The sequence below is a fragment of the Agrilus planipennis genome, unplaced genomic scaffold (genome assembly GCF_000699045.2).
Source record: "Agrilus planipennis isolate EAB-ADULT unplaced genomic scaffold, Apla_2.0 scaffold10, whole genome shotgun sequence".
NCBI classification, from domain to species: domain Eukaryota; kingdom Metazoa; phylum Arthropoda; class Insecta; order Coleoptera; family Buprestidae; genus Agrilus; species Agrilus planipennis.
This window is the reverse complement of record NW_020442465.1, coordinates 2,929,219-2,943,516: the sequence shown is the minus strand read 5'-3', so window position 1 is coordinate 2,943,516 and position 14,298 is coordinate 2,929,219. Positions and strand designations below refer to the sequence as shown.

The window sequence follows — 14,298 nt, the reverse complement described above, 5'->3', positions numbered from 1 at the left end:
GTTAAGAATCAATTAAAGATGTTCTTTTCTATTAACATACAATAACTTTGCAATTACAAATTACTCACTTGCTATTTTCTATTAACAAAGATCCATTGTTATTGCTAGTAATTAAGTTTTAATGGACAAATAAGTACTTTATGGTAGTCAACTGCAAAAGCAGATATACAAATTTTCCTTTTTACAAAATTGTCATATTTCAGAGGTGTTGCATTGCTTTCCCTCGTTAGTCGGTTGTGATAATATTTGAATTGTTTACTGCTCCTGTGTCGGATGGATTTTGAGGATACTCCATGAAGCCAGTAAGAAAACGTACGTAGTTCACTAGACACTTAGCTCAGAAAACCCAGCATTTCAATCAATGTTTGATTGATGATGACTGTACTTTATTCGCATATGCCAGTTCCATTTCATGGTTTTGTTTCCTTCATTATTTTCAGCTGTAAATAACAGAAAACCTCTTACAATACAAATTAATAATTACAATAATTAACAGATCCTAACGTTGTTTATGTTGCAAGGAAAGATATGGTGAAAATTACACAATTAAATAAATACACTTACTTAATATTACAACAGGATATTAGATATTATTTCTAAATTGAGCAGAGAACTAAAATGTTTCTATAAAACAATTAAAATACGTTAGTATTTAAGTAAAAAATTCATTTTTGTATTCCGGAATTTAAAATTGTTATAAAGTTAAGGTTAAATTGTCTCACATGACAGCTTAACACATCTGTCATATTTTTCATTGCCAGGGTAGTGTCTATGTTATGGATTAACGGTAAGAGTTCTTTTCTTTTGTTATGAACCAATCGACATTTATTTTTATAACGCATGGAATCGGTAAAAATAATAACAATAACGAATTAAGTTTTTTATTAAATTTCGCATTCCCTTACGTTTTCAATCATTAGCAATTTTTTTATCAGCTTCTTAAACATAGTAAGGAGCATTATCGCTGTATTTTAATGTGTAGTTAAGAAAACCTACAGGCTAACACCCCAGAAAAACTCTTTTCACGGGTAGCTTTAAAAACCCCTTAAATACGTATTGTATTACCAATTTGATTTGAAGAATAATAAATTATGCTAAAGTTAAGGTTGAAATACAATTTTCCATACACGTTTGCTCCCCATTTCACTCTTAGGGGTTGATTTTTGCAAAATCCTTCCTGAGTGCACATCTACAGCCTAAGAGAGACACATTTTTCAAATATTATGCTTTCATCTTCAACTGTGTGCCACAGAATTGTATTACACATAAATATACGTAGATATAACAGTACAAGATTAAACACCATGTTATTTGTAATTCAATTTTAATATTCTTCATGACAATAAGTTGCTTTATCTTACAACGAATAAATAAGTAAATTGAAGTATTAATTACGAACATTAAATTTTAAATTAAGTTTTCCAGATTAGTATGATGTTTTTTGAAATGTGCTTCAACATATTTTTTCTTGGTATAACTTTTTGTACACATGTTACATTTAAATGGCTTTTCTCTAATTATTTGATGGCACCTCTGAATATGAGTTTTTAAATATGTTTTTCTAGAAAATGATTTTTCACACATGTCGCATTTATATGGTTTTTCGCCAGTGTGTGTTTTAATATGTGACCGTAAAATATTCCTCCAGGCAAACTGCTTCTGACAAATTTCACACTGAAAAGGTTTGTCGCCCGTATGAACCCTTTCGTGGTCTTTTAGTGCCGAAATTGTTTTAAAACTTTTTTCGCACTGGACGCAGTTGTGAATTTTAATGCCGGTGTGATCCATTTTGTGGCACTTTAAGGCTTGACGACTTAAGAATTTCTTTTCACAAAATTGACATTGGTAAAAATTATTTGAATGGTCGTGCATACGAAAATGGTCTTTTAAATGGCTTATGTCTGAAAACGCTTTCTTACATACTTCACATATAAAAGGTTTCTCTTCAGTATGAATTTTTATGTGTCTTTTCAGGTTTTTTATCTGCATAAATGTTTTCTCACAAATTGCGCATATATACAATTTCTCATCTGTGTGACTACGTAGATGACGCCGCAAATGATATTTACTTTTAAATTCTTTTTCGCATAATATGCATTTAATTTTTTCACCGTTAGTATGTACTGAACTATGGTAATTTAAACCAGTTTTACTCAAGAATGATTTCGGACAAAAAGTACATCTAAATGGCTTTTTACCGAAATGCGCCAAGTTGTGCATTTTGCAAAATTTTTTGGTAGTAAATTTTTTGTTACAAATATTACACTTAAATAGTTTTATTCCGAAGTGCTTAAAAATATGTTGTAATATACTCGATTTATATGAGAAACTTTTGTTACACGTTTCGCACTTAAATGATTTAACTTTTTTGTGCAATTTTAAGTGTTTTCGCGCGTAATTTTCGCTAGCAAACTTCTTTACACACAATTTGCAAGAGTAACATTTTTGTGTGACATGAGACAATGTATGAACTTTCAATCTATAAGGTGTAATAAAATTTTTCTTACATTTTTTGCACTGGTTTTGTTTGTTTGTATCATTGGTAGCATGGGTTTTACTGTGAACTCGAAATGTCTGATAACTACTAAACAATTTTCCACATAAACTGCATTGAAATCTTTTATAATTAAGATGCCTATCGACGTGTTCTTCAAATTCTCTTTTTTCGAAAAATCGTTTTTTACATGTATCACATTCGTAACGTTTTACTTTGAGATGTATTCTCTTGTTGTGTAAAGTTAAGTATTCCACTTTTGTGAAATTCTTATTGCACATTTTACAAACGAAAAGCTCTTGTTTAGAACCAGAATTACAATTTTTTGAAGGGTTTTCATTAGTATGGCTGCTCATGTGAATTTTTAAATCCGCTGATGTGTAATAATGATTTTCACAAAATTGGCATGGAAATTCCAAATGCATTTTAAAGTGTTTTTGCAATAAAATTTTTGTATTAAAGCGATTTTCACATATTTGACACTTAAAGGGGAGGCTTTCCTTATGGAGGTCGTCAATATGTCTATTAAATTGTTCTTCGTCTCCAAAAGTTCGTTCACATACTACACACTCAAAATGTCCTTTTTCAGCACAATGTTTTTGAAGATGTAAATTAAAATACGTTATTCTACAATATGTTTTTCCACAAATATTGCATTGAAGGGGCTGATTATCGTCATCAGCATTTGTAGTTTCACTTTTACCATCCATGCTTATTCAAAGAGCAGGTTTTGTTAAAAAAATATGCAGTTGTGATGTACTTTTTCAAATTTCTTATTTCGTAGTATAATAACTTTTACGGGAAAAGAATAATGATATATTACCTTTCTTTGCAATCAATAGTTGAACCCGAGACATGCGCAAAATTCAGACAACATACATATAAATAGGAAGAATTAAACATACACATTAAAAGACAGTTTTGGTAAAAAGCAATTTTTCCACTAAAATTTTTAAAAAGTGAATTCCAAATCGTTTTTTAAAATGCCATCCCTAACTGACCGTTAATTGTTCGTCATTTTCACTTATTTTTGTGTATGAATTAATTTTGCTTTCTGTTTAATTATTTGCACAGCTATGGCACAACAGCTAACCGACATTCGTTTCTATAACCGAAAGTTTAACTTGTTCATGTTATGAGGCGGTCTAGCATAATTGATATGCTGGTTACATTACATTGCGATTTTACTGTATGTTCTGTCGGGTGTATGTATGTATGTATACAAATTAAGAAACACCAGTTATCGTCTAAAACACTACAAATGTATTATTTTAAATTTCAAAAAATAAAAGTNTTTTATTAATTTTTTTATTTAGGGAGGTATAAATCAGTGAGCAGTTTTTAAGTAAATTAATTCTTTTGCTAATTTTAACACAGCCTAAAACGTTTTACCAGTGCTTCCGAAGAAAAATATTTTACAGGTACACTATTAGTTTTACCCATTTAATATTAAGCACCCCCGTCTCCACTTTTATCATTTTCTGCAACTTCCTTTGTATTCTCTGTAATACTGCCGCTTCTTTCTTTTTCCTTTTTTACATCATCTTGATTTTGTTGGTCTTTGCTGTCAGTGCTGTTATCATCAATTATATCACCTAGTTGTTGCAGTCCTAACACGGAAGGTAGATTTGCTAATGCTTCCTTTGTCTTTTTAGGATCTGTGGAACTAAAATCTTCTAACGCATCTACTAGTATAGATGGTAGTGTATCATTTGTACTGTTATCTTTGTCTGATAAAGTTGCAATTATAAAGGCGCTAAGTGGAGGTAATGGAAACATTGCCGATGAGAAATGACCAGTAATGTTGGCCTGCTGGGGTGAAGAGATGTTTGAGAAACTCAGAAGTGTACCATTTGGAAGCGAACTTAAAAGGGATACAGTTACTTCGCCTTGTCTGAAAATATTGGCGATTTTAGAAAACCTAGTGACACATCTATTAATGTAGGTATTGCTAAATATAAATAACTTTTAATTTACCTTTCAAAGGGGTCATATACAGAACATGTCAAATTTTTTTACTTACTCGTCAGATGTGTTATTTGAATTAGTTGTATTCTCATTAGTTAAAATTCCAACTTCATAAACGTAACTACTGATAATTAATCTGAAAAAAAAACATTTATTAATATTGAACTCCAAACGAAATAATGTTATAACTATAACTATATATTGAATCGCATAATTGCAACACCTTTTCTTAACAGTTAATTTCAAAGTTGATCATAAAAAGTTGAACTGTTGTAAATCAAAAAAAAGATTTTAAAATTATGTTGAACGTTTCGCCAGTTTTACTGCAGCTTCCCCAGCAACTTATTTCTGCTCATTTAAAAGCCTTAAATATTTAAGTTGGTTTGTCAATGGTTAAATATGAAATAATTTAAACCTTTTAGCGAAAGGAATTAGTAGAAATGAGTTGTTGAGGAATTCGCAATAGAAGTAGAGATACATTCAATATAATTTTTAAATCATTTTTTTGATTCATAACTGCCCAATTTCCTTTGTAAACCACATCATGGACATGAACAGAAGCACTTTACCTATGCTTCAAGTTAGTTGCACTATTTTTATTTTATAACATGTAATAATGTACATTCTTCAGTATCAGCAATAGTTTCACAAACAATTATCATAAAGAATTCAAAAAATCATTCCACAATATAGTGTATTACATAAGCATAGACGGTTTTAAAAAAGTAATCTACTTTCATAATTTTATCTTTTTGTGATAAAGAATAGAATCTGCTATTATTAAATTTGTTAAACATTTTAACATCTGAAAAACGAAAAAGGTAAAAATAATTTATCTATTCAAAATAACTAGTTAAATTATGAAGTTACTGAAACATGAAAGCAATTTTAGGAACTTGTTGGACATTACTTTAATAAACTATATATNAAAATGAAAACCAAATATATCAATTTTATAGAACCGATTGAGTAACTTTATTTATAATTGCAAGAAATATAAGAACCCTAGAATATTATAGAAATATGAAATGCATTATTTCGCATTACAAAACTTTCATAAAAATATTAAAAATGCTTCCTTAGTAAAGGTTATATTCTTTGCAATATCTTCACACTTAATTAGCAGTGAACGTAGACTGCAACTTGGGTGTTTTTTATACTACTACTAATATAATTACATTGATCACTTTTTTGCATAAAAGTACGTAATTTATTAAAACTCTGTAATAAATATAATAAAAACGAACTTATGTTATTTGGGAAAAAGTTAACTTTGCTTATTTTTTGTTTTTAATTTTTTGCACTCGAGAATAAATTTACTTAAGTTAAAAAATGATAGAATGAGGAAAAAATTAATGCTTTTTTGTACCTATCAATGTATTAACTGTAGTTAACAAAAATTCAAAAAATTTTTTGAACAGTTTTTCAAACTATAGACTGCACAGCGAATTCAAATATGGAATAACCACATAGGGTTACTTAGTCAATAGTAAATTATTATCACTAGTAGACCAATAATGTTCAATATTCTAAGGAAATTATAAATAAATAAACTTACAGATCTCCTGTACTGTTGTTTGTATCATTCAAGGAATTTTCTTCGGTGGAATCGGCGAAATTCTTTTCAGTGCCATTTACGGGAATTCCCGTTGTCATAAAAATAAAACTTACAGATGTGCACCACAAAAAATACATTTCGACCTAAAAAATTCAGTTTTTTAATTAAAATTTTTGGAGTACAGAATTTGTATATAAATTTTCTATTTTATTGTTAGTGTACTTACGCGACCCATTTTCGCAAACTATCTCTATTATAGATCGGCACCGTACTGCATTAAAACCTTCACTTTCCGCCACTTTTATAGTTACTTGGTATTGGAATTGAATAATTTCATTAGGTGACGCTTGGTCAGTCAAAAATATTTACCGTTTTCATCACATTAAGCACTTGCTATGTCATATTTTTCAATTATTTTATATACTATTAAATTGACGATTGGTTAAAACAAATGGACAATATCAAATTTGTGGGGGGGAAACGCTATATATATATAAAACTGTTATCACGGAGCTCAAATTAAAATCTTTTAAAGTCGTCACTTTACGGATTATTGCTAATTAAAAAAACCTTCGAAAGTTGAGTAACGTTTGGGTTAAATTTACAATATTTAATGGTGCATTCAAATATGTATATAGTTTTGACGTCAATTTTATTAATTAATACAAAATGTTTTTGTTATTTTACGTACATATTGTAGGTGCCTCCCTATCTGCAGACTTGAAGAAAAAAAATAAATCAAAGTTGCGCATTTAGACATTATTGTAACAAAATACTCCATTAAGTATGATAATTTTGCCTTCAGATATAATTAAATTAAATTGTATATTTGCCGCAGAGGCGCTAACACAGGATGTAAATAGCCTTTGAGATAATAACAGTGCAGTGCTAAATAAATGTACATTTTAAGATTTTAGAATTCTAATTAAAAAAACTCTTACCTTTAATGGTAAACATGATGGTTGTGTAGAATTAACCCATTGCTTGCCAGAAACGTTTTTCTTGAAAACATTATTTCGCACTTGAGGTAATCCTAATAGTAATAATAAATAATTTATAATTTGTTATTAACTAAACTACTTTTCAAAAAACTTGCATTCACTCTGATGCGACCAATTTGAAGTCTAAAGAAAAACATAACATTCTAAGATTTTTCTTATAGAAATTATGTTTTTAGGAACATATCTATCGCGTAAAAAGAAGTTTACTTGTATAAATGTAATTTCAGAATTAATAAATAAAAAAGCAGTACAATCGATAGTGTGAACATTGCATAATGGAAACCTGTAGGTAGGTACATTTAAACGTGTTTAGTTCTGTAAAACCAATCAAAACTCTTGAATACAGTTTTATTAGAGGTATCTATAATTTAAATGTAGTAACTAGTGGATAGGAGAGTGACATAGTCATTACTGACCTGATGGCTATAAAAAGAATATCTATACATATCAATTCCTGCTTTCAACATTTCAACAGAAATAAGCCAACAATCAGTAGAACAAAAACTGAGGGGCAGATTCTCTTCATAAATATATATGTATAAAGAAAATCAGGTGTGAGAAAAGAAACGTTTATTTTCATTTAGTTGACAAAAATTGGTTTTAATAAAAAATATATACACTTAAAAGACTGCGACGATCGGAAGGAGCCATGTAATTATCATCATTTACAAAAATTTTCGGCAACCCCATTTCGTTATTGCAGCATCCTATTCCGAAACAAGGGTGAAAAAGAGCTTTTTCACCACTCGCATCGTAAGACGGATACAAAACTAATAAATACAAATGATACATCAAAAACCAACTGTATAAATTACGCAAAAGGGGAAAAGGCGGAATGACGGTTAAAGTGGATAAATGAGAAAAAAAGAGGGAAGAACAAGAAAAATTACTTAAAAGAATATAAGCTACCCTGAAACTTCTTCGGATAAATTCAAATCACAATACATTACAAAAGATAGTACCTCCTTATATTTTTTTTATAAACGTTACTCATTACATCAGTTTCGTTTGCTCAAACTATTACTAAAAATACTTGATAATAATAATAATAATCGTCTTTTTCTACATAAATAATTTACTTTTATATCTTATATTATTATTATGTTCAATAGTTGTCTTTCTTCAGTTAGGCGCAAATATTTTATAGCGTAAGCATCACGAAAATCATGGAATTTCGTGAAACAAGTACCAAATCAAACTAACTACATATTTACCAAACTATTTACTAATATGTAAAAGCATTATCTAACGGTAAATGTTAATTTCTTCAACAAGTAAAATCTAGGCATTTACAATTTTTCTTAGAAAGAATAAAATCGGTATGCAGCCTTTTAGATAATAAGTAGCAGATTTTAAAAACTTATTTACTGTTTTAGATGCAAAAAGGAAATTAATTTTTTAATGACGCTATATGTATATCTAATAATTACACAATCAATTAATTCTGTTTTTACACGGTAGATACGTTCCATACAAATTTGTGTAAAAGATGCAATCTTTTAATAGAAATAAGAACTTAAAATAATTTAATTACAATACCACATATTCATGTCAGAAATTTGGGGTATTTTTAAAGTCCGATTTAAACTTCACAGAACGCAAGAGTGAATTACAATTTGTAATGACAATGACATTATATTTCGCCAAATATATGTATATATTCGAACAGGCGCCTATCATTTTAAAATATTTCTGAAGATTAGTGTGTACGCTCTTTTTATCTTAATTAAATATAAAAAGGTAAACTGCATTTGAAATAATAAAATACTGTAGCACCGATTCTTTTCAAGTTACATTATATTTCTTTTCTTCGTTTTTTTTAATTAATAAGAAAAGTACAGTATTTCTTTCACAGTAAATTTTCTCCATTATTTATTTTACTACTTTAAATAAAAAGAATTAAATATGTATAGTATATATATATATATAACAAACTTACTAATTGTTCTCCTTGTTTCACGTAAGCCAACGTTTCGTCGATCGAGAACCTTCTTTTTGGGAATCGTTTAAACTTAATATGCACATATCAGTTAATGTTTTAAAAATAGTGCGGCCGCACCCATAATAAAACTATTTTCAAATTTGCACTCACTTGCAGCGGCACTTTCTTGCGATCGTCTGCGCGTTAACCGAAGAAAAACAAACGGGAGATAAGAAAGGGGGCGCGAAGGAACGTCCCCCAAACACACACCCACACACCTCGCCTTTTCGTAATTAACTAATTAGTTAAACAGCGTCACAGTCGCGTTATTTCGTTCCGTCGAACGAAAAGAGAAAATGAAAAATAAAAAAAACTATTAACGTACATAAATCCGCATATTAAAAGGAAGAAAGGAGAAAAAATGAAACACAACACTTCCCCCATTTCACTATTAACTGTCACAGTTTACGTTTCAACCTCTTTAGTAGGAAGGGGTTATATGACTTTAAATTTCATGACGTTTCATTTTTTTTAAATTATGTTGGACGATCTATTTCGCCCCGCAATTCTCGTTATTAACAAACTGCTGATTTGTATTAGTGAATAGACAGCTACTAATCGATTTTTTTTCATGATTAAGGTGTCCGTCTATTGTTGCTTAAGGGTATACGAACTTAATCCCCTGTCCGAGAATGGGAAGCGGTCTTTTGACGTACCAAACGTTCTGCGCGGGACAGCAATGATAAACTCGACTCACTCAAATCTAAAATAAATAAAAAAAAAATGTATACGAATAGAATAAAAAGTTATAAAAACAGTCATGTTAAAAATAAAAGCAATAAATTTATTTGAAATGATAAATTTTGAAAAAATATAGGATCGTACCAGGATGTTTCAAGCATAAAATTGAATGAAAAAAGAAAACCGCTAAAGTTTCTTCAGTTTATAAACAAGTATTCTTTTAGGATAAAACCGATGATTTGTTAGTATTTTTGAAGTTTTTCGGAAGTGTTTTAATGGATTAAAAACGACTAAACACCACAAAAGCGGCAATGGGAAGTGCCATGGACCCCATCCTAGACCTTTAAATTTTATTTTGTTTAAACTGAAGCATCAGTCAATATGTACTTGAATTAAAATAAACTATTTCAAAGCAATTTTCACTTACTACTTTTATTGATTCCAGTGTCAATTCTTGAACTGAAACCACCCATGTCTTTTCCTAGCTTGGCTGGCTGAGGTATGATTGTTATTTCGTCATTTATTTTAAGGGGTTTAAGGAGGGTAGAGTCGTTCTTAGACGACGACGATGACGATCCACTACTTCCCAAATTGTTTGAACTTGAGCCCTTTTTATCCATGACGCGTTTCGCCACAACACTATGAGCTGAATACACGTGGTTTTCGAATTGCTTGTACATGCCAAAGGTAGCCGTACACACGGTGCACTTGTAAGACAAATGGGCCGGTTTCAGGGTCATGTTGTGGTCACGTGCCACATGGTTCAACAATTTCCATTGGTACACCTAAGTAGAAATTAAAAAGAAAAATTATTGTAAATATAAATGTTTTTGGCTTATCTCATTTAATGGAAGTCTAACTAAACTTATAGAAATAATAATTTTTCTACATAAGCAATAATTATCTTTAACAATTTAAATTATTATTATTATTAGTAATTAAAGAATTAAGGACTTAAAGGTAATAATTACTTTTAGAAAACATGCTAAAATTCTGAAAGTTTCGTAATTCTGACTTACAAAAAACAAATGTTTTGTTGGAACGTACCCTTCCGCAAACGGGACACCGTCCTGCATCCTTGCTCTTATTAGCCGCCTCTTGCATGCTGGAAGTGACAAGTCCATGAGATCCTAAAAGATGCCTCTCGAGTCCTTGATCGGTGAAGAATCGGAACTGACACTTCTGACAATTGAGTGGTGGTCGATTATAGATCATTTTTGGATGAATCTTAACCTTGTGTATCCATTGCATGTGGTTACGTAACTGCTCCAAGTCCTTAATGTAACCGTCGCATATCTCGCAGATTACAAACGAATTTTTCGAACTAGAATCGCCTGGTTTTAGCATCGTGGACGACGTCGAGTTCGATGAGGCGCTGCCTCGAGGAAGTGGCGTAATCGAAATGCTTGGCTGCTGCACCGGTTTCGATTTGACCGTAGATTGGCTCTGTTGTGCCTGTTGCTGTAAGGAAATAAACAATTTTTTAACAAATGTGTATTATTTGCTTTCTTTTGGTCTATGGATTGATTAGAACGAGGCTAAAAAAGGCCGGAAATACACAATATGAACTCTACATAACAAAAAGTTGTTAATGAAATTAAACATCAATTGCCCTCCATAAACATGACCATTACTTGATATTCTGAAAATAATATAAGTTAATCAGAAACATGGAAATAGAATAAATAATTAATACATGGAACTGTATTTTATATTTTGTTTCCCTTCAAATAGTATACGTAAAATTTTTTATGCCATACAGTTAAAAAAGTAAAGGGATTTTGTCGCTATTCTGCCAACTTTGGTATATATACTTATTTATGTTGCCCACTGAAGCACAAAAGTTTATATCATGCTTTATTGACTAGACACAACTAATAAATACTACACTAGTACTACTACTACTACTACTTTCTTATTTTATTTTCTTATTCCACAACAAATATTATTACAAATGAATTAAGATTAAGCAATAAATTAGTATTCACCCACAGCCGATCATCTACTTACACGATTTCAATTTAGTACGATAGATTAAAATAAAATTCAATGAACTATAACATCATTAACATTAAAAAAAAATAACACTAACTTTCGTATGATTAGTGTATATTTTTTAACAGTCCGGAATCATTCTTCTATTTCCCAAAGGTAGATAAAGATCCAATAAAGATTCAGAAAAATTTCTATTGTGTAAAAACAGGATTAGGGCGTATACGCAGTCAGTTTATATAAAAAAATAGTAAATAATAATGAGGCATTACAATAAGAAATAAGACGCCATGCCTGACGAGCAAAGCATTCAAGGGATTTTTTTAATCAACTCAAGTGCACATAAAAAATTATTTTCGTATTTTAAATATATTTAAATTTATTTTTACATATGTCCCTGTATGATCTTTTTTTTATTTCATGAGACACATTTTTTGACGTTTTAGGAGGTGGATAGGCTTAAAAAACCAACACATCTTAGAACAAATAAACACATTCATACTATTTAAAGCGTAAAATATTTGAGCAGTATCTTTTTATGTTTGCGACGGCGTACCTGAATGGTTACGGAAGTTGGGGGGGCGGTGGATAGATTGGGCACGAACGCCGTGGAGCCAACGGTGGCAAGACGGGCGCCCATCTCTTGTCCGCCCACCACCTACACAACGTACACAAACATCAGCCGTTAATTACCATGATAAGAAAAAATATACAAATCAATGGAAAATAAATTGACCGCTCCATATGACAATAAAATCTACCTAAAACATTTTAATTTGATAATAAAATACTGAAATATGCTTTAAGCTTTGATTATTTTTTTTTATTAAGTAATTTTCCTTTCTTTATTAAAAAATCGGATCATTTTTTATTAAACGTTTTATCAATTGCGACGTCGCTATCCTCCGGGGTAGTATACAAGTTTGGCCAATCACTACAAACTCAAAATACTAGTTTGTAAGTGCAAACATACTTTCAAATATAATTTGATTTTTATCAAAATTACTTATATGAAAAAAGATTAAAAACAAAATTTAATACTTGTATTCTTTAATGCAATTAATAGTCCAGAGATATTTAATTTTTTGTTATCCAAAAAATTTGTTAGTTTGAAATATAACCGGTAGTGTGTGTTTTTCAAAGTGCTAAATAAACAAGTAAGAGGAAGTAATAGTGAAGATGTTATTGACTACAGTATAAAGAAAAATTTAAGAAAAATACCTGAAACACCTGGTTTCCAGAAAGTTGATAACTTGTTGGCACAAACACTGATCCACCAGACATCTGCTTGTAAACCATTCCGCCTGTGTTTTTCAGATTTGGAGGTGTTTTGACTGTTCCCAAGGAAGGCCGTCCTCGACCTCTTTGTACCATCTGAAGACCAGGCTGTTGATGCACCTGCTGAATTAAATAAGTATCAAAAAAGCATTTTATAATTATTGTAACTTAAAAGTAAATTCATCCCAGNAATTTATATATTATAAAATCGTTCAATCCTAACGATAAGTGTAAAAAAATACATAAAGACTGTTGAACAGATGAATACTTCCAGACTGTTGGTATTTATTTCTATTTTTTACCATAACCGTTTACTTTTGACAAGAACTGTGCAAAATATTTATAAAAGAAAAAACAAACTTGGGAATATCACAGAACATTTTTTAAATGCATAATTTAATTTATTTAAATTTTAAATTCTTTCTCTAAATTGTAAAGTAGCTTTCTAATCCAAAGTAGTCAAAATATTCAATTAAAAATCATGACTTACCAATTTTTGCATGATCTGGTACGGATTGGAGGCCCGTTGCGCCATGGCCTGATACATAGCCGCAGTCGCGTTCAGTCCAGTTTGTTTCATACGTGGGGCGCGTGGTATCTTTGCCGGAGGATCCCAATCACCTGGAGGCTCGAGATTACGTTCGGGTCGGAATTTACGTGCACATGCTACCAAATGTCTCGACAGCTTGCCCTTTTGGTTGTCTTCGAAAGGACAATTTGGACATTGGTGGAAAGCGGGTGCACGCTCTAAACGACCTCGTACGCCATGTTCAGCCTCCATATGAAACAAGATATCATGCGGACTTCGAATCTCGTACGGGCAGAAATTACACCTAATAATAAAAAAAAATAAATNCAAAATTACTTATATGAAAAAAGATTAAAAACAAAATTTAATACTTGTATTCTTTAATGCAATTAATAGTCCAGAGATATTTAATTTTTTGTTATCCAAAAAATTTGTTAGTTTGAAATATAACCGGTAGTGTGTGTTTTTCAAAGTGCTAAATAAACAAGTAAGAGGAAGTAATAGTGAAGATGTTATTGACTACAGTATAAAGAAAAATTTAAGAAAAATACCTGAAACACCTGGTTTCCAGAAAGTTGATAACTTGTTGGCACAAACACTGATCCACCAGACATCTGCTTGTAAACCATTCCGCCTGTGTTTTTCAGATTTGGAGGTGTTTTGACTGTTCCCAAGGAAGGCCGTCCTCGACCTCTTTGTACCATCTGAAGACCAGGCTGTTGATGCACCTGCTGAATTAAATAAGTATCAAAAAAGCATTTTATAATTATTGTAACTTAAAAGTAAATTCATCCCAGATATATATATATATATATA

The 14,298-nt window shown here is 30.6% G+C and overlaps 3 protein-coding genes across 11 annotated transcripts in view; all 3 read right to left on the bottom strand.

The window, feature by feature from the left end:
• Nucleotides 1-18: 18 nt before the first annotated feature.
• LOC108734066 (myb-like protein X) overlaps nucleotides 19-14,298 on the bottom strand; it is a 35,931-nt gene continuing 21,651 nt past the window's right edge. For 4 of the 9 annotated variants that reach the window (XM_025981034.1, XM_025981035.1, XM_025981029.1 and 1 more), the window contains exons 6-13: nucleotides 13,444-13,786; nucleotides 12,897-13,076; nucleotides 12,232-12,333; nucleotides 10,731-11,144; nucleotides 10,111-10,468; nucleotides 8,961-9,705; nucleotides 6,962-7,053; nucleotides 6,656-6,739 (exon numbers count right to left, since the gene is read on the bottom strand). In XM_025981034.1, the coding sequence (XP_025836819.1) occupies nucleotides 9,617-9,705; nucleotides 10,111-10,468; nucleotides 10,731-11,144; nucleotides 12,232-12,333; nucleotides 12,897-13,076; nucleotides 13,444-13,786 (1,486 nt within the window). In that variant the 3' untranslated portion in view covers nucleotides 6,656-6,739; nucleotides 6,962-7,053; nucleotides 8,961-9,616. Of the gene's footprint in view, nucleotides 441-6,655; nucleotides 6,740-6,961; nucleotides 7,054-7,576; nucleotides 9,706-10,110; nucleotides 10,469-10,730; nucleotides 11,145-12,231; nucleotides 12,334-12,896; nucleotides 13,077-13,443; nucleotides 13,787-14,298 lie in introns of those variants that run through there. The other 5 variants (XM_025981031.1, XM_025981033.1, XM_025981032.1 and 2 more) reach the window with 5 other exon arrangements.
• On the bottom strand, nucleotides 1,408-3,749 carry LOC108734067 (gastrula zinc finger protein XlCGF26.1-like). Its single transcript, XM_018465456.2, has one exon. It carries the CDS (start codon nucleotides 3,202-3,204, stop codon nucleotides 1,408-1,410), a length of 1,797 nt encoding a protein of 598 aa, XP_018320958.2. The 5' UTR covers nucleotides 3,205-3,749.
• LOC108734072 lies at nucleotides 3,789-6,376 on the bottom strand. The gene is made up of 4 exons (XM_018465463.2): nucleotides 6,247-6,376; nucleotides 6,021-6,163; nucleotides 4,518-4,598; nucleotides 3,789-4,388 (listed from the first exon to the last, which is right to left on the bottom strand). Exons 1-4 carry the CDS (start codon nucleotides 6,253-6,255, stop codon nucleotides 3,944-3,946), a joined length of 678 nt encoding a protein of 225 aa, XP_018320965.1. The 5' UTR covers nucleotides 6,256-6,376; the 3' UTR covers nucleotides 3,789-3,943.